This window comes from Megalobrama amblycephala, linkage group LG14 (assembly GCF_018812025.1).
Source record: "Megalobrama amblycephala isolate DHTTF-2021 linkage group LG14, ASM1881202v1, whole genome shotgun sequence".
In the NCBI taxonomy this organism is placed as follows: Eukaryota; Metazoa; Chordata; class Actinopteri; order Cypriniformes; family Xenocyprididae; genus Megalobrama; species Megalobrama amblycephala.
Window position 1 is genome coordinate 226,126 of NC_063057.1, and position 20,899 is coordinate 247,024.

Genomic DNA, 20,899 nt, shown 5'->3' on the forward strand with positions numbered 1-20,899 from the left:
TAGGCCCCGCCCACTGTATGACGTTAGCCAATCGTAACAGTGGGCGTTTACTGACACGCCTCAAAAACGGATCATTTCAGACAGAGGCTCAGAATGAGGGTTGAAAATAATCGTGCAAAAAAAAATTAATTTAAGTCTTGATTTTGAACAATATATCAGAGTTTGTGCTAATGAGGTCAGAAAAATCATCTTAATTCAAAGGGGAAACATTATTTTTCAGTCTCCATTGGCAGATATTTGTTCGTGTTATAAACAAAAACTCGATAAACTAAGACTTAATATCTTGGCCTAAATGCAGTTTTGTGTAAAATCATTGTGCAGCTCATGCAAGGTCAGTTTTTATTCTGCTGAACTGAACTTGAAATTAAAACCGGAAACAAAGTCGTGACGCCGTTAGAAAGTGTTGACAGAAAAAACAAACTTTATTAACAGCCCAAAATCTGCCTTTACTGACCCTCTTTAAGCTCTTATATTAATCATGTGTGTGTGAGTTTCACCGTCAGACCAGAAACATGATGCTGCTTCTGGAGCAAACGCTCAATTACAGAGGTCACTTCCTGTCTGTCTGTGTGCGAGTGCCACTGATAACCTGCTTGTGCTCGACTGTGTGACATTGTGTGATTGACAGCAAGAAACGCAGGAGATCCTACCAGTTATACGGCAGCTTCCCGTCCCGCTCGAACGAGGCGAAGTTGACGAAGGTTTCGGCGCCGCACTCCCTGAAACCAAACATGAGCACATGATCTTCAGTCGAGATACGCTCACATGTACTCTCTACTGCAAATTCAGATATATTTAGTGAATATTCTCCTAGTCAAGCTTTTACATGCTTCATTTCTTCCTATTTTTCCATCTGTTTAACCACAGACGACAGATATAAATTATGAAGAAGCGAACATGCTGACGCGAGTCCGTCGGGGTTTAGCTCGTTTCGGTTTCTCACCGGCTCAGCTCCATGTGTTTCTTGCGTAACACCAGCAGGAAAAGCACCAGCAGACTGATGAGAAGAACGCTGAGAACCGCCAGCGCAGAGATGGCCGCCACACTCGGGTTCATCTCGCGGACTGCAAACACACACACACACACACATGCTCAAACTGACCAGTGCCTCCGGTGAGGTTATTAAACGCGATCATAACGGCGTTCACCTGCGGTGCTGACGGTGATGAAGGCGGGGTCGCTGGCGCTGCTGTAGCTGCTGCTGGTCACGGTGCAGTTGTACGAGGTGGACGGCTGCAGACCCGAGACGGTCACAACATGAGCGGCGGTCACCAGCGGCTCGCGGACCTTCTGGATCACACACAAACACACATTCATGGAAATTAATCGACTGCCAGCATTCAAATCTGCTGTTTATATTCAGTGCATCACTGATGACGGTCGATTCATTCATCAGTGTCTGAGCTTCCATTAGTTAACGATGAAAAATAACTCTATAGCATTTATTAATCTTTGTTAATGTTCATTTCAACATTTACTAATACATTATTAACCCTTATAAGGTCTTTTTAGACACCAAACGACGTTTGATAAAATTAAATAATGTTCTTTTTGTCCAAATGACATGAAACTTTGTACAGTTGTTACACTTTCTAGATCTATAAATAAAAAATAATTGGAGTGATATCTTGTTTTTATGTTAGTGTGGAAAAAAAAGTCACACTCAGGGTCTTTGGGGTCAACAGGCAACAAAATGTAATTTTGTAACAAAATGATTGTTTTTTAAAAAACAAATGTAATTTTACTCTGTTTATTAATGTTTTTACTCCACTTTTTGGAGGATTTATCATATCTTTTACATTTATATAAATAAATAAATAAATAAGTATTTTGTTGAGTAGGTTTTTATACAAAAACAGCGTTTTATGTAAAATTCACTTTATAAAGACCCACATTTCTAACTTTCATTCATGGGGATAACATGGATAATTTGACATGGTGTGAGATTTCAAAGTCAAAGTTTAGCATTTTTATGTACTTAAGTTTTTCAAAAATGTTGATTTTGAAGATGAATTTTGTCCATTTTCTAAGTGGAGTCTCATCATAATGTAACAATACTGAAAAACTGATTTTGGTTCTTTACAAAAAAATACTAAACTTTGACAAAAAGTAATTTTTATTGTCATAATTGTGATTTCATAATATTTAGATATAAATCCAACTGAATCTGCTGGATAAAGTGATCATTTTTTACTTTTAAAACTGCATTTTCCAAAAGATGGGCAAAAATCTCACACTAAACCATGTCAAATTATCCATGTTATCCCCATGAATGAAAGTTAGAAATGTGGGTCTTTATAAAGTGAATTTTACATAAAAAGCTGTTTTTGTATAAAAACATATATATATATATATATATATACACATTTTAAAAATATGATAAATCCTCCAAAAACTGCACAAAAGTGGAGTAAAAACATTAATAAACAGAGTAAAATTACATTTGTTTTAAAAAACAATTATTTTGTTACAAAATTACATTTTGTTGCCTGAGGTCTCTGAGTGTACTTCCCAAACGAAGACCGCACAAGGGTTAAATCAATTAATATTATTTGCTGTACCTGAGCTGAACTAACACAGTTTGTGTTTATATTAAATAACACTAACAAAGATTAATAAATACTGTAATGCATTAATTAATGTTACGTTTTACAGAATACATGAATTTACAATGAGGTCTCATTTGTGAACATGAGCAATACATTTGTTAATCTCTGATAAAAATTGCATATTAACAGATCTATAAAAAATGCTTAGATTAACATTAAACTAAGATTAATAAATGCTGCAGAAGAATTTAACAACTCAAACCTAATGCTAAAGTGTTCCTGAATAAATAAAGTGGACGAGATCTGCTGCAATCTGCGCATTCGCAGTCCTCCACTGCTGTGGTCAGGTCAGGTGACCGTTCTTACCGTGCGATCTCTGCCGGTTCCCAGCGGTCTGCAGGCGATCTGGTAGAAGTCCACGACGCCCTCCTCCGTCCAGAGCAGCGTGACGGCCGTGTCGCTGGCGTTGACCGCGTACAGAGACTTCGGAGCAGCCGGATCTGTTCGTAAAAGAGCCTAATGTCTAACTTACAAGTTCCTCTAAGAAAACTGTTTAAAATGAGTAAAAAAGGAAGATGAAACAAACAGCCACATCAATTCTGGCCTGTTTGCACAGGAAGTCACAGTCAGAAGTCGAGCTATTATTAGAATCAGAAAACACGCTCTCAGCACTGCAAACAAATGATGATTTAACTCTGAATGTTTAAACCAAACCGACTGAAGATATCAAGAAAAATGCATCAAAGTTTGTGCTTAAATCAAGAACAAATATCTGCCAGCGAGGTCTTAAACACGTTCCCCTTCATGCAAACTTTTAAAGATCATATTTAAATATATATTGGTTTCTAACTAATTTGCATAATGCCAGCCTTCATTGGCTGAACAGCGTCTCTTTGCCCCGCCCTCAAGAGTTCGTGTTGTTCGTGTCGAGAAGACCAAAGCAAATCCACTGTGATGAGATTGATACGGTAAAACTGATTCTGTTCGAATCACTGTGAATCAAGAGCTGAGATTCAGAGCGTTTGGATTCTGACCAATCAGAGCAGAGCGGGGTTTAGAGAGACCGAATCTTCGAACGAAGCGTTTCAGACACTGAGAGAAAAGAAGAGATTTGCTTCTCCAGTAAATGTTTAGATATTTGTGCTGGAAAACGAGACAGAGCATCATTTGTTGGCGGTCCTGATGTGAACGACACTGACCGAGCTTCATGATGTGCGGCGCAGACGTGTTGCGGCTTCTCTCCGTACAGGCGGTGACCGTCAGATTATAGATGTCGCCGGGAGGAAGAGCCAGAGACGCCTTCATCATGCTGCGAGTCACCTGAAACATTGATGATTCACTGAATGAAGAGTCAGTCGATTCATTAGTTCATTAGACTGATTCAATCTCTTTAAACTTTAAGAAGATGAGGAAGAAAACCCCGAATGAAAACCTAAAACAGAATTCAATAGAAAGGCTTGTGTAAATGAACACAAATGAATCTTCTCTCTCTCTGTGTTTAGTGCCGCCGGTGGGCGTCTGAAGATCTCAGTGTGGAAACATTTAACCGTCGCTAATTAAACGTTGGCTGTGCGTTAGATAAATATGTGCGCCGGGTAATTGGATTCATTGCAGGCTAATGGCACAGTGACGTCGCCCGAGGGCGAATCTCATGAGCCAGAGCAGATAAAACACCCACAAGTGTTTTACCCTCATGTGACCGCGGTAAACGACCACAGTACATCATCATGAGCGTCGTGCAGCATTTAATTAGCAGAGACAGTGTCCTAAACTCAAATCTGCATAGAAAACAGCAGAGAACAGGTACTTTAAATGAGTTATTCTGCAGAGAACTATAATATTATTAGTATTAACTCCTTAAGCTTCGGGACTATTTTGGGGATTTTTCGCCTGGATTTGGCCTACCATAATTGAAAAGCTTCCCAAACCCACATATAGTGATCTAAATTCAAAATGTTGGTGTCATTTTACAGGAAACCCTTTGAAGTTAGATAAAACACTGCTGAAAGTGATAAAAATGGTAGTATATGTTATCTGTGCTGTAATAAAGCCCCTAAAAAAGAGGCGCTTTTTGATTTTTATTGTTATACAGTACAGTCCAAAAGTTTAGAACCACTAAGATTTTTTATGTTTTTAAAAGAAGTTTCGTCTGCTCACCAAGGCTACATTTATTTAATTAAAAATACAGTAAAAAACAGTAATATTGTGAAATATTATTACAATTTAAAATAACTGTTTTCTATTTGAATATATTTGACAAAGTAATTTATTCCTGTGATCAAAGCTGAATTTTCAGCATCATTACTCCAGTCTTCAGTGTCACATGATCCTTCAGAAATCATTCTAATATGCTGATCTGCTGCTCAAGAAACATTTAATGTGTACAATTGTACAAAATATTTGTGTACAATATTTTTTTTCAGGATTCTTTGATGAATAGAAAGTTCAAAAGAACAGTGTTTATCTGAAATCTAATCTTTTGTAACATTATAAATGTCTTTACTGCCACTTTTGATTGATTTAATGCATCCTTGCTGAATAAAAGTATTCATTTCTTTAATTTCTTTTCAAAAAAATAAAAATTCTTACTGACCCCAAACTTTTGAACGGTAGTGTATAATGCTACAGAAGCTTTGTATTTCAGATAAATGCTGTTCTTTTGAACTTTCTATTCATCAAGGAATCCTGAAAAAAAAAGTACACAACTGTTTTCAACATTGAAAATAATCATAAATGTTTATTGAGCAGCAAATCAGCATATTAGAATGATTTCTGAAGGATCATGTGACACTGAAGACTGGAGTAATGATGCTGAAAATTCAGCTTTGATCACAGGAATAAATTACTTTGTCAAATATATTTAAATAGTACACAGTTATTTTAAATTGTAATAATATTTCACAATATTACTGTTTTTTACTGTATTTTTAATTAAATAAATGTAGCCTTGGTGAGCAGACGAAACTTCTTTTAAAAACATTAAAAATCTTAGTGGTTCCAAACTTTTGGACTGTACTGTAAATTCTTATTTGAAAGTGTATAACTCAGTCCAGTAGCACCACGCAGACAGTTCTGGTTGTTTCCACTAGATGTCAGCAAACTCTGGAAAAAAGAATTTTGTCTCTATCATGTTGTATGCAAGAGTTATTCAAATGCACCTGAAGGGAAGAAATACACTTTTTTATGTAATTTCCACCTACACAAATGTAAAGTCTTTCTATACCCGTGTACAGTGGTATAAATGCAATATCCCAGTGTCATTTTACAGAAAAACCTTTGAAATGACATAAAACACTGCTAAAAGTGATAAATATTATAGTATATGTTGTCTATTTGTAGCTGTTTGTGGCTGATTGAAACAGTCATCGGAGTTTGAATGTGACGCTTGTCTTTTTTCTCAGAGTGATCATATTTCACTGTGCGATTCTTTGAACTATGATTGTCTCACAATGAAATAAACTACATGGGCAAATTCCTTAGAATGAGAGCTTTCTTGTGATATATGACTTGACTGTTTTGTGAAAAATATAAAAAATACATTTGCGTAGAAAATTTTCTTCGCAATCGTTTTGCGAAAATTCGTAAATGGGACTAATGCATTTGTAAGATTAATTTTACTGCTTTATGTATCATAAAAACAAAAGTTATTCTATGTAAAGTGTAGATTCTAAGCTTTCAAATGATACCAAATATGGGGTGATACCATATAAGGAAGCCTTTAAAATTTATGTGTAAACATTATAATGTGGTTTTCAAACCCTTATACGTGTTGGTGGAGTTGAAGAGGGTAAAATAATATTAATAATAAATAACATGGGCATTATTTTATATAATATCAATGAGATAAAAACATCTGATTATGATTATTCTGCTTTGTTCTGTCTGTTTGGACTTTTATGTTGTAGTGCTAGTTTCCTGTTTCCTGTTTATTGTAGTCAGTTTGTAGTTTTCTTCTGGAAGACATGACTTTAGGGGCTCATTTAAGCCCAAAACTAAAAGAAAAACCTAATATTTAATTCAATAGATTTTTTGTCAGTAAATCAGAAGCTGGACTCACGTCGATGGAGTAGCGTCTCCTGGAGCCCTTCTTGCCCTCCGCCGTCACCTGCCAGTGCAGCATGCGAGAGTGCGACAGGTCGGTAAAAAGATCGCCGTAGTTCCAGCGCACGTACAGCGTCCCGTGAGAATAATCCACCGAGGAGATGTGAGGAGCTTCAGGAGCTGACGGACAGACACGGAGGTTAGTTCACATCGACACAAGCTTCCCTAAAGAACCTTCCGGTGAACAGCTCTTGAAGAGGACCTGTCTGTGATCTGATGCAGCGCACCTGTGACGAAGCTCACGGTGGAGCCGTCGCAGCAGCTCAGAGGCGGATCGCCCCACGTCACCATCGTAACACGGAAGTTGTAGTACCAGGCCGGCAGCAGATCCGTCACTCTCTGTGGGATACGAGAGAATCGATTCATGAAATGAGGAAATGATGACACAATCATGCCTCCACACGCGATGAAGCAGGGCCAGATGATGTCTAACTCCTCCTAATGGACATAGTGGGTGGGGACGTCAAGCTCCACCTACTACATCCAGAGAGGGGGGCTGGACGTCAAGCTCCACCCACTATGTCCAGAGTAGGAGCTGGGCATCAGGCTCCACCCACTACATCGAGAGACGGGGGCTGGACATCAAGCTCCACCCACTACATCCAGAGTAGGGGGCTGGACATCAAGCTCCACCCACTACATCCAGAGTAGGGGCTGGACATCAAGCTCCACCCACTACATCCAGAGTAGGGGCTGGACATCAAGCTCCACCCACTACATCCAGAGTAGGGGCTGGACATCAAGCTCCACCCACTACATCCAGAGTAGGGGCTGGACATCAAGCTCCACCCACTACATCCAGAGTAGGGGCTGGACATCAAGCTCCACCCACTACATTGAGAGACGGGGGCTGGACATCAAGCTCCAAATTAAAAATTAAAAAAATTAAAAACAAAAGATTTAAATATAAAAACTAAGTGGGTGGAGCTTGATGTCCAGCCTCCCTCTCTGAGTGAAGTGGGTGGAGCTTGATGTCCAGCCCCCCTCTCTGGATTGGCTGTGATTTTTGATTGATTTGGTTGTGAGTGCAGTATGCTTGCAGAGAGACTCCACCCACACGCTGTTCTGATTGGCTGTGATTGATTTTGCGACGTCTGGAGTGGACAGACAAATGGCTTGTCGCTGGAATCGTATCGTGTTTCTGGTGTGAGTCTGTCGCTCCACTGGATCGTCAACGACCTTTTAGTCTGACATCCCTGCGTCTGACCTTTGCAGGATCTCACGCTGATTTAATTAGAGACTCTGACCTCGTTGGAAGCGTGTTTTCATCCTCAGTCTCGCCATGAACGCGAGACTCTGTGGCGTATCATTAAATATGATTATAATAATTACGCAGAGCATTGCATCTCTATTTCTCACATCTCAGCCGGGACTCACTGTGCATCATAATTTCCCATCTCTACTGGTTAATTGACTGATTACAGGAACGAGACTTCTGTCATTATTGACTCAAAGCCCTAAAGAAAAGGCAGAATGATCATGTCTGCAGGGTTTTTAAAATTAAATTAAAGTCCTTTTTTAAGACCTGCACAAATAAAACTATTACTGCACACGTACATGCAGAACAAACTCAAAATAAATCATTTTACTTAAAAACTGTGGCACACGTTCAGCTGCAAACCAGCCTGTTTCATTAAGTGTATATATGAGCGTCGTCTCTTTAATCAGCAGATGTTGAGCTCAGACACTGTTAGAGTTTTGCTCTTTACCACAGAGGCGATGACGGACGCGGTGGCGGCGATCTCGTAGTAGGTCGTCCACTGAGACGTCTGAGTGGCCGAGTTGAAGAAGAAGGTCTGCAGGACGTACTTCCGGAAGGCCACGTTATACGGCCGCTGCCAGCTGAGGATGACGGCGGTGGGACTGAGAGGATACACCACCAGATCACGAACCCCCGTCGGCTCTGAGAGAGGATCAACCAATCACAGAGCACAAATGAGTCACAGGAGGCGGAGCTTCCTTATCTTACATGAGTGTGAAACTGAACCTGATGGCGAGTCTGTATGTTAAACGACTATTCTTCTGAAAAATGAGCACAGCGTGAGCACGCTATATATACTGCAAAAAATGAGCACACTATGTACGACATGTACACTATATACTACAAAAATGAGCACACTATGTACAGCATGCACACTATATACTACGAAAATGGGCAAACTATGTAAAGCATGCATATCATATACTGCAAAAAATTAGCACACTATGTACAAGTACACTATATACTACAAAAATGAGCAAACTATGTAAAGCATGTACACTATATACTGTGAAAATTGAACACAGCGTGAGCACACTATATACTGTGAAAAATGACCACACTATGTAAAGCATGTACACTATATACTGCAAAAAATGAGCACACTATGTAAAGCATGTACACTATATATTGCAAAAAATGACCACACTATGTACAGTATGCACACTATAAACTGTGAAAAATGAGCAAACTATGAAAAATGAGCACACTGAAAAATGAGCACACTATGTAAAGTATGAACACTATATACTGTAAAAAATGAGCACTATGTAAAGCATGCACACTATATACTGCAAAAAATGAGCACACTATGAAAAATGAGCACACTATGTAAAGTATGCACGCTATATACTGGGAAAAATGAGCAAACTATGAAAAATGAGCACACTTTGTAAAGCATGTACACTATATACTGTGAAAAATGAGCACACTATGTACAGCATGCACACTATATACTGCAAAAAATGAGCACTATGTAAAGCATGCACACTATATACTGCAAAAAATGAGCACACTATGAAAAATGAGCACACTATGTTAAGTATGCACGCTATATACTGGGAAAAATGAGCAAACTATGAAAAATGAGCACACTATGTAAAGCATGTACACTATATACTGTGAAAAATGAGCACACTATGTACAGCATGTACACTATATACTGTGAAAAATGAGCACACTATGTACAGCATGCACACTATATACTGCAAAAAATGAGCACTATGTAAAGCATGCACACTATATACTGCAAAAAATGAGCACACTATGAAAAATGAGCACACTATGTTAAGTATGCACGCTATATACTGCAAAAAATGAGCACTATGTAAAGCATGCACACTATATACTACAAAAAATGAGCACACTATGTAAAGCATGCATACCATATACTGCAAAAAATTAGCACTATGTAAAGCATATACACTATATACTGCAAAAAATGAGCACACTATGTAAAGCATGCATACCATATACTGCAAAAAATTAGCACACAATGTATGACATGTACACAACATACTACAAAAATTAGCACACTATGTACAAGTACACTACATACTACAAAAATGAGCAAACTATGTAAAGCATGTACACTATATACTGTGAAAATTGAACACAGCGTGAGCACACTATATACTGTGAAAAATGACCACACTATGTAAAGCATGTACACTATATACTGCAAAAAATGAGCACACTATGTAAAGCATGTACACTATATATTGCAAAAAATGACCACACTATGTACAGTATGCACACTATAAACTGTGAAAAATGAGCAAACTATGAAAAATGAGCACACTGAAAAATGAGCACACTATGTAAAGTATGAACACTATATACTGTAAAAAATTAGCACTATGTAAAGTATGCACACTATATACTGCAAAAAATGAGCACACTATGAAAAATGAGCACACTATGTAAAGTATGCACGCTATATACTGGGAAAAATGAGCAAACTATGAAAAATGAGCACACTATGTAAAGCATGTACACTATATACTGTGAAAAATGAGCACACTATGTACAGCATGCACACTATATACTGCAAAAATGAGCACTATGTAAAGCATGCACACTATATACTGCAAAAAATGAGCACACTATGAAAAATGAGCACACTATGTAAAGTATGCACACTATATACTGCAAAAAATGAGCACTATGTAAAGCATGCACACTATATACTGCAAAAAATGAGCACTATGTAAAGCATGCACACTATATACTGCAAAAAATGAGCACACTATGAAAAATGAGCACACTATGTAAAGTATGCACACTATATACTGGGAAAAATGAGCAAACTATGAAAAATGAGCACACTATGTAAAGTATGCACGCTATATACTGCAAAAAATGAGCACACTATGTAAAGTATGAACACTATATACTGCAAAAAATGAGCACACTATGTAAAGTATGCACGCTATATACTGCAAAAAATGAGCACACTATGTAAAGCATGCACACTATATACTGCAAAAAATGAGCACACTATGTAAAGTATGAACACTATATACTGCAAAAAATGAGCACACTATGTAAAGTATGCACACTATATACTGGGAAAAATGAGCAAACTATGAAAAATGAGCACACTATGTAAAGTATGCACACTATATACTGGGAAAAATGAGCAAACTATGAAAAATGAGCACACTATGTAAAGTATGCACGCTATATACTGCAAAAAATGAGCACTATGTAAAGTATGCACACTATATACTGGGAAAAATGAGCACACTATGTAAAGCATGCACACTGTATACTGCAAAAAATGAGCACACTATGTAAAGTATGAACACTATATACTGCAAAAATGAGCATACTATGAAAAAATGAGCACACTATGTAAAGCATGCACACTGTATACTGCAAAAAATGAGCACACTATGTAAAGTATGAACACTATATACTGCAAAAATGAGCATACTATGAAAAAATGAGCACACTATGTACAGCATGTACACTATATACTGCAGAAACATTAGTAGTATTGTTCTACCAAATGAGCAGAACAGTTGCTAACCTATATCAATGATGACGGGTTCAGAGGCGGGACTAACGAGCGGCCCGTTAGTGTGATAAACCACCACTCTGTACTGAGCGCCTGGAGTCAGGCTGGTGATGATGTCACTGGTGATATTCTCCTATGAGAGAGAGGAGAGCAGGTCACATGTTTGCTGCTGTTCTGGCAATTAGATTTCTTCTCTCAAATCACGCAGTCCTAACTTACATGATGTAGCATTACACATGTGTCGTGTAAATACCCCTCTGAGCAGCATTAAACAGTCTGAGAAAATCAACATTATGCATTTGACATAAAAATCGAGGTGAATAATTGGTTGGGCACCTCAGAGCAGTAGGTGTTCTCCATGCGCTGGCTGATGCTGGGCCGCAGGCAGGTGAGCGACAGCACCGAGATCAGACTGCCGTTATATCTGTGAGCCGACGGAGCCCAGGACACGGCGGCCGTGCTGGAGTCCAGCATCTTCACACTGACCGCCTGCGGACGCTCCTGCGGCTGCTCCATCCACTCGCCCGACGGACCTGCAAACACACACACGCGTGACCTCTGCGCCCTCTGTAGGCTACACGACATATATGTGAGGTCAGTAAGGGTCATACTGAGGTAGAAGGTGAATCCGGTGGCGGCCGAACTCTCTCGGGCCTCGCAGTCTCCAGACGAGCTGAGCGTTGTGACGTGAACCCGATACGTTCCTGCTTCCGACAGTTCGGTGAAGAACTCATGAGTGTTTTCATCAACCGTGGCCGTTTCCGTGGAGTTTCCTGCTCAAACCATCAGGAGAAGAACAGAGATGAGTTTCTTTTGATGTTGGAGGGAAAAATTTAAAAATCTGCATCTAATCACTAGCAAAGCCTAAAAACTAGCCAAGGACATGTGCTAGCAATATGGTAGAAGATACTAACAACATGCTAAGACTGTGCTAAATAATGCTAGCCACATGCTAAAACATGCTAATTCATGTTAGCAATGTGCTAATACATGGTAGCAACGTGCTAATACATGCTAGCAATGTGCTAATACATGCTAGCAACATGTTAACACGTGCTAGGATCATGCTAGCAAAATGGTAACAATGTGTTAAAACATGTTAAGATAATGCTAACAATGTGCTAAACACATTGGAAATATGCAAGCAGTGTGCTAAAACATGCTAGGAAAATGCTTATTCATGCTAGAAACATGTTAAAGCATGCTAGAAACATGCTAACAATGTGCTAATCCATGTTAACAAATGTGTTAATACATGCTAAAAAAAAATTCTAATTCATGCTAGCAACATGTTAAAATGTGCTAGGATCATGCTAGCAACATGTTAAAATGTGCTAGGATCATGCTAGCAATGTGTTAAAACATGCTAAGTTTATGCTAGCATAATGCTAAAACATTGGAAATATGCAAGTAGCGTGCTACAACATGCTAACAATGTGCTAGTTCATGCTAGAAACATGCTAACAATGGGTTAAATCATGTTAGCAACATGTTGAAAAATGCTAAGATCATGCTGACAATGTACTAAAACACATTGGAAAAATGCAAGTAGTGTGATAAAACAAGCTAGCAATGTGTTAATTCATGCTATAAACATGCTAAATCATGCTAGAAACATGCTAACAATGTGCTAATCCATGTTAGCAATATGCTAATACATGCTAGCAACGTGTTAAAATGTGCTAGGATAATGCTAGAAATGTGTTGAAAGCAACGTGCTCATAAATGCTAGCAAAATGCTAACAATGTGTTAAAAAATGCTAAGTTCATGCTAGAAAATGTCACGATCACCTGTGAGAGTGCCTTCAGCCTCTAGAGGGCACTCCTTCCCGGACTCATTGGCTGGAGCGGACTCACTGGCTGGAGCGGACTCACTGGCTGGAGCGGGCTCTGGAGTGGACTCACTGACTGGAGCGGGCTCTGGAGTGGACTCACTGACTGGAGCAGTGAAACAATGAGTCCGGGAAGGAGTGCCCTCTAGAGGCTGAAGGCACTCTCACAGGTGATCGTGACAGAAAAATGTTAAAACACATTGGCAATATGCAAGTAGCGTGCTACAACATGCTAGCAATGTGCCAGTTAATGCTAGAAACATGCTAACAATGTACTAAATCATGTTAGCAACATGTTAAAACATGGTAAGATCATGCTAACAATGTACTAAAACACATTGGAAATATGCAAGCAGTGTGATAAAACATGCGAGGAATGTGCTAATTCGTGCTAGAAAAATGCTAAATCATGCTAGAAACATGCTAACGATGTGCTAATCCATGTTAGTAATGTGCTAATAAATGCTAAAACATTAACTAATTCATGCTAGCAACATGTTAAAACATGCTAATTCATACTAGCAACATGATAAAATGTGCTAGGATCATGCTAGCAAAATGATAAAACACACTGGAAATATGCAAATAGCGTGCTACAACATGCTAGCAATGTGATAATTCCTGCTAGAAACATGCTAAAACATGCTAAATCATGTTAGCAACATGTTATAACATGCTAGGATCATGCTAGCAAATTTGTTGCAAAACATGTTAACAATGTAGTAAAACATGCTAGAAATTATCCGTCAGAAATCATTCTAATATGCTGATTTGCTGCTCAGGAAACAATTATGATCGTTATCAATGTTGACTTCTTTCAAAAACATTCCAAACTTTAAGATAACCAATGTAAAAGTGAAGCTATTTAATAGTTAATTCACAAAAGCACAAGATTATTCGCACCGTCGCGGTAGATGTAGATGTTGAACCCGTCGAACGAGGTGGCCGGCCGCGGCGGAGACCAGCGCAGCTCCAGCAGGATGGGCGACAGCGGCGTGGGCGTCACCCTGGGTTCAAAGTTCAGATCCATGGCTGAACCCGGTTCATTAGAGTCCTCGTATTCTGGAACCACTGCATTGACAAACTCCTCCTCCCCCTCTGCAGTGGGGGCGGGGCTCCCCGTTGGCTCCGCCCACAGTGACTCAGTGCTGTTCTCACGCGCGGGTTCAGCTGTGCTGCTGTCGGTGGCGGTGACGGACGCGTTCAGAGGCGTTTGGGTAACATCGATCTCCTCAGGATCCGCCTCTTCCTGCTCTTCAGTTGAAGGGACGTCACGTGTCCTGCGGAGGAATGATGCATTCTGGGATGCCTTCAGAACGGCCCCGTGCAGGTCAGTTCCAGGCGTTCCTCGGCCGCTGAGGGGGATGATTTTGAGCGACACGTTGAGAGGAGGGTTTGGGACTGCAGATGGAAAATAACATTAGACGTGAAAGTTAAACATCACAAACGATTAATTCCAGTCCAAAAAACTATTAAATTATATTTCAAATACATATTTTCAATATATTATTCTTCAGCAGACTTTATTTTTAAGAGTTTTTTTAGATTAAAATCAGAATAAATCAAAGGTGGTACATAGAATAAAAAATAATTTAAATAAATAAAAAAAGTATTTTTAATTATTGAAGAATAAATATTAAATTATATTTCAGATACATATTTTGAATATGACATTATTTTAAAGTACATTTTATTATATTTTTATTTTTTTGTGCCATTATTTTCAAAAGTGATTTCAACAGTTATTTATTTGATTAAATAATTTTAGTTAAATTAAAAATAAATTGGAGAAAAATAAAATGAGAAAAAAAGCTTTAATTTTAAATTAATTCAAATTAAATACGCAAATTAAATAAAATTAAAAAATTAATTTAAATAAATAATTAAATTAAATTATTTTTAATAAAACAATATGAGAAGAAACTTTATTTCATATTATTATTTCTTTCATTATATTATTCTGTCTGACAATTGAGTTTTTTGTAATTGCTATAATTTTCAAAAGTGATTGTAACACAGTCATTTATCTAAATGATTTATTTTTATTTAATTATTGACATCAAAGGTACAAGAAATGACATAAAATATTATTCTAAATAAAATCATCACAGTACTGAGACTAGATTTTTCTTTCACATTCCAGTAATGAGAGTTTGTGGGTAATAATGTTGTTAAAATAACTGGTAAAATTTTTCCTCACTCATTAGTGTGGACGGGTTTGGTTAATTAGCGTCTCGCTGTGAATCCGGAGAGTTTTCGTCAATAATTAACGGCACAGACGAGGTTCACCACAGCTCATGACCTCATCCAGTCGTTCCAGTGCTAATTAAAGGTCATGTGACGCGGGTCGTACCGGTGCGGTGCTGACGGGGCTCGTGGAGGATCTGGCTGCGGCTGACCAGCGAGCTCCTGTTGACCGTGGCCTCTGAGATCAGCTGGAAGGTGATGTTGGTGTAACACGTGCCCGACAGCCAGTGCTTGAAGACTGTTTTCCCTTGGTGGAAATCTGCAGCGACAGAGAGCGTGATGAGGATGATGATGATGATGAAGATGTGTCAGTGTGAGGACACACAGAGCCGCACCTTTGTACAGCATGTAGCGCTGCTGACGGCCCTCCGTGAAGCTGATGTTCACTCTGGTGTAGATGTTCCTGTCCGGAGAACGGATCTGAAACACCACGCCGGTCTCTGGAGACGGACCGTAATCAGACATCTCAACGCTGTCTAGAGGAAGAGGCTCTGAACACACACACACACACACACACACACACACACTGAGACTGGAGAATCAATAGCATCTCTTTGTTTTAAGACTGAAGCCACTTTGCTTTTGCTAAAACTCTCATAATTGTTTAAAATTTGAGGACAGTTTGACCAACATCTTAAAGTGTAAGTCAGGTTATACCGTGATAGCAGAATTACAGTATAATTATTTTCAGCTTGGAATTCAACCCAAATTTTATTTTTCTTGCATGTTTTAATTAATTAATTCATTATTATTATTATTATTGTTATTTTTACTCAATTATGTATAAATGTTTATTATTTATTAATTATTATTGTTATTAATTATCATTATTGCCTATTATAATTATTTATTTATTTATTTTACAATATATAAATGTTTTATTTTTATTTGTTTATTAATGTCTATTTTAATTAATTACATTTATTATTATTTTAAATTTACTAATTTATTTATACATTTTTTTAATTATTCATGTCTATTTTAATTAATTAATTAATTAATTAATTATTATGGTTATTTATTTACTAATTTATTTACAAATGCTTTATTTTTTGTTCATGCCTATTTTAATTAATTAATTTCTTATTTATTATTACTTTTATTATTATGGTTATTTATTAACTAATTTTATTTTTGCCTATTATTATTATTATTATTACTTTACTAATTTATTTATAACTTTTTTTATTAATTATTAATGCCTATTTTAATGAATAAATGAATTAATTTATTATTATTATGGTTATTTATTTACAAATGTATTATGACTATTAATCGATATTGCATATTTTAACAATTTGTTTTATTAATTTAGATATTAATTAATTCATGTTTTCATTTTATTTATTAAATATTACTGCATTTTTAATTAATTTGCCTATTTTAATTAATGTATTATTATTGTTTTTATTATTATTACTCAATTTATTTATAATGTTTTTGTTATTAATTATCATTATTGCCTATTATAATTATTATTTATTTATTTATTTTACAATATATAAATGTTTTATTTGTCAATTATTAATGTCTATTTTAATTAATTACATTTATTATTATTTTGATTATAAATTTACTAATTTATTTATACATTTTTAATTATTAATGCCTATTTTAATTAATTAATTAATTAATTATTATGGTTATTTATTTAATAATTTATTTACAAATGCTTTATTTTTTGTTAATGCCTATTTTAATTAATTTCTTATTTATTATTACTTTTATTATTATGGTTATTTATTAACTAATTTTATTTTTGCCTATTATTATTATTATTATTATTATTTTACTAATTTATTCATAAATGTTTTTTTTATTAATTATTAATGCCTATTTTAATGAATAAATGAATTAATTTATTATTATTATGGTTATTTATTTACAAATGTTTTATGACTATTAATCGATATTGCATATTTTAACAATTTGTTTTATTAATTTAGATATTAATTAATTCATGTTTTCATTTTATTTATTAAATATTACTGCCTTTTTAATTAATTTGCCTATTTTAATTAATGTATTATTATTGTTACTCAAATTATATATAATGGTTTTGTTATTAATTAATTATTATTTTTGCCTATTTAATTATTATTATTTAATAACTAATTTACTTTTAATGTTTTTATTTGTATCTATTAATTATTATTGCCTATTTTAATTAATTAGTTTCTCATTTATTATTTTCATATGTTAATTAATTCCTGTATGTTTTATTCTGGTTGATTACACTGACTGCTGTCTTACTGGTCAGCACAGGGACGGTTCTGGCCGCTCTGGACCCGCTGCTGTCGTTCCCGAGCATCAGACTGACGGAGTAACACAGGCCGTGGTACGAGGCGTTGAACTGGAGCGGCCGCGGAAGCGTCTGACCGTCGGCGGGTCTGGGGAATAACAGCGTGTGCGTGCGCGGCTCTCCGGACACCCGCACCGCGTACACGGACACGTCCGGCCTCACGTCATCAGCGTCCAGCGACATCAGCATCCGCTCGTCATCCAGTAACGTTACCTGGAACGGAGCCGCGCTCTGAGAGGAAGAGGAAGAACAACCGCATGAGTCACGCGCATCGACCTGCTTCATTCTGCTGTAAACAATCAATACAAACCAGATCAGCGCGATCACGTCATTAATAACGACTGAAGGACGGATAATGGGAAGAGAACACTTAAACACAAATAATCACAAATGACATTTCAAGAGCAGAACTGACCAGATCCCAGAATTCCTCTGTCTTTTATAGAGATTTTCTACCAAAATCAGATGAAGATCCTCCTGCGGAAATGACCAATATTCCCTTAATCAAGATTCAATATGAGATGAAGAGAATCTGAAGACATGAAGACACACACACACTTCCCTGAGGGAAACAGACCAATCACAGTTCAGTATGCTAATATGAGCATCACTGTCTGTTACATTTGAAATGCTGGACATTCCATCAGTGGAAAGGAGAATTTTAAAAATGATTTAAACATTTAAAACAAAAACTATAAAACTAAAGTCTGTACCGCACATGTGAGCGATACGCTAGAAGATGCTAGACACATGCTAGACACATGCTAAGAAAATGCTAAATAATGCATGTAACAACATTTAACATGTTAAACACGCTAATTCATGTCAGCAATGTGCTAATACATGCTAGCAAAACATGCTAATTCATGCTAGCAACATGTTAAAACGTGCTAGGATCATTCTAGCAATAAAACACATTGGAAATAAACAAGCATTGTGCTAAAATATGTTAACAATGTGCCAATTCATGCTAAAAACATGCTAAGAGTATGTTAAATAATGCTAGCAACATGCTAAAACATGTTAATTCATGTTAGCAATGTGCTAATACATGCTAGCAAAATGCTAATTCATGCTAGCAACATGTTGAAACACGTTAAGATCATGCTAGCAATGTGCTAAAACATTGAAAATAAACAAGCATTGTCCTAAAATATGCTAGCAATGTGCTAATTCTTGCTAAAAAATATGCTAAGAAAATATTAAATCATGTTATCAAAATGTTAAAACATGTTAATTCATGTTAGCAATGTGCTAATACATGCTAGCAAAATGCTTATTCATGCTAGCAACATGTTGAAACATACTAAGATCATGTTAGCAAAGTGTGCTAAAACACATTGGAAATACACAAGAATTGTGCTAAAATATGCTAGCAATGTGCTAATTAATGCTAAATCACGATTGTTGACTGTCTGTTATATTTGAATGCTGAACACTCCGTCAGTGGAAGTCAAAGGACAATTTAAAAATCGATTTAAACATTTAAAACTAAAGTCTGTACTGCACACATATGTTAACAATACGCTAAAAGATGCTAGACACATGCTAAGAATGTGTTAATACATACTAGCAACATGTTAATTCATGCTTGCAACATGTTAATTCATGCTTGCAACATGTTTAAACATGCTTGGATCATGTTAACAATGTGTTCAAAAATGCTAAGATCATGCTAGCAATGTGTTAAAACACATTGGAAATACGCAGGCAGTGTGCTAAAACATGCAAGCAATGTGCTAATTCATGCTAGCAAAATGCTAAAACATGTTAATTCATGTTAACAATGTGCTAATACATGCTAGCAACATGTTAATTCATGCTTGCAACATGTTTAAACATGCTTGGATCATGTTAGCAATGTGTAAAAAAAATGCTAAGATTATGCTAGCAATGTGTTAAAACACATTGGAAATACGCAAGCAGTGCGTATTAACTAAAACATGCAAGCAATGTGTTAATTCATGCTAGCAAAAATGCTAAAACATGCTAATTCATGTTTACAATGTGCTAATACATGCTAACAACATGTTAATTTGTGTTAACAATGTGTGAATTAATGCTAGAAACATGCCAATTCATGCTAGAAACATTCTAAGAATGTGCTAAATCATGCTAAAACATGCTAATTCATGTTTACAATGTGGTAATACATGCTAACAACATGTTAATTCGTGTTAACAATGTGCGAATTCATGCTAGAAACATGCCAATTCATGCTGGAAACATGCTAAGAATGTGCTAATACATGCTAGCATCATGTTAAAACATGCTAAGATCATGCTAGCAATGTGCTAAAACACATTGGAAATACATGCTAGCAATGTGTTAAATCATGCTAGAAACATGCCAATTCATGCTAGAAACATACTAGGAATGTGCTAATACATGCTAGCAATGTGTTAAATCATGCTAGAAACATGTTAACAATGTGCCAATAAATTGTCTGTAACAGACAGCGATGCTCATATTTGCATACTGAACTGTGATTGGTCCTTCTTCCCAGACTAAACCCTAAACACATCTCACATCGTTATGGTTCTGGTGAGGGTTAATTAGGGGTTTAGAATACAAAAATCCAAACTAGAATATCAGTAATGAACGCTTTACTCAATATTTACTCAAAACCCGGCATCAGAAACACACGACTATCTGACTATCTCTGTCAGGATATTAAAGCGCAGTCGAGGGATGAGCCTGACTGACCATATCTGTGGCATTTAATGTCTGCAAAACAGCAATCAGAAGAAGGTGAAGGATCTCCACGAATGAATGTGAGATTAAAGATGGAAACCCTGTGATGTGCAAGGGCATTTCCTCCTGCTGAAGGTTATCAGACATCTGTCTCTCTCTCTCTCTGTCTCACCGCTGATGGATGATAAATCTGTCGATGAGCTTCAGGCTCCTAATGAAAGAAGCTCTGATGGAGAGACTGATCTCAGTTCACACTGAAACCAGAGATCTTCTTCAGCTGAAGATTGACTCTCTTTAGAGCTGAATTTGTCCCATATTTGATGAAGTCTGCAACGCTGATTACTGTGAAGCTCTTTTGAAATGATCTGTACTTTATGAAGCGCTCTAGAAATT

At 36.7% G+C, this 20,899-nt stretch overlaps 1 protein-coding gene across 5 annotated transcripts in view; it reads right to left on the reverse strand.

The window, feature by feature from the left end:
- The window catches only part of ptpro (protein tyrosine phosphatase receptor type O), a 37,752-nt gene that overhangs the window by 10,226 nt on the left and 6,627 nt on the right, over window positions 1-20,899 (reverse strand). For 3 of the 5 annotated variants that reach the window (XR_007179562.1, XM_048156133.1, XM_048156135.1), the window contains exons 2-16: window positions 17,764-18,043; window positions 15,846-16,001; window positions 15,617-15,769; window positions 14,167-14,664; window positions 12,043-12,204; window positions 11,768-11,964; window positions 11,444-11,564; window positions 8,360-8,553; window positions 6,878-6,989; window positions 6,607-6,770; window positions 3,749-3,869; window positions 2,916-3,049; window positions 1,149-1,290; window positions 944-1,064; window positions 651-719 (exon numbers count right to left, since the gene is read on the reverse strand). Coding sequence is in view for 4 of the 5 variants with exons in the window: in XM_048156133.1 (XP_048012090.1) it covers window positions 651-719; window positions 944-1,064; window positions 1,149-1,290; window positions 2,916-3,049; window positions 3,749-3,869; window positions 6,607-6,770; window positions 6,878-6,989; window positions 8,360-8,553; window positions 11,444-11,564; window positions 11,768-11,964; window positions 12,043-12,204; window positions 14,167-14,664; window positions 15,617-15,769; window positions 15,846-16,001; window positions 17,764-18,043 (2,624 nt within the window). In the remaining variant the exon portion in view is untranslated. The other 2 variants (XM_048156136.1, XM_048156137.1) reach the window with 2 other exon arrangements.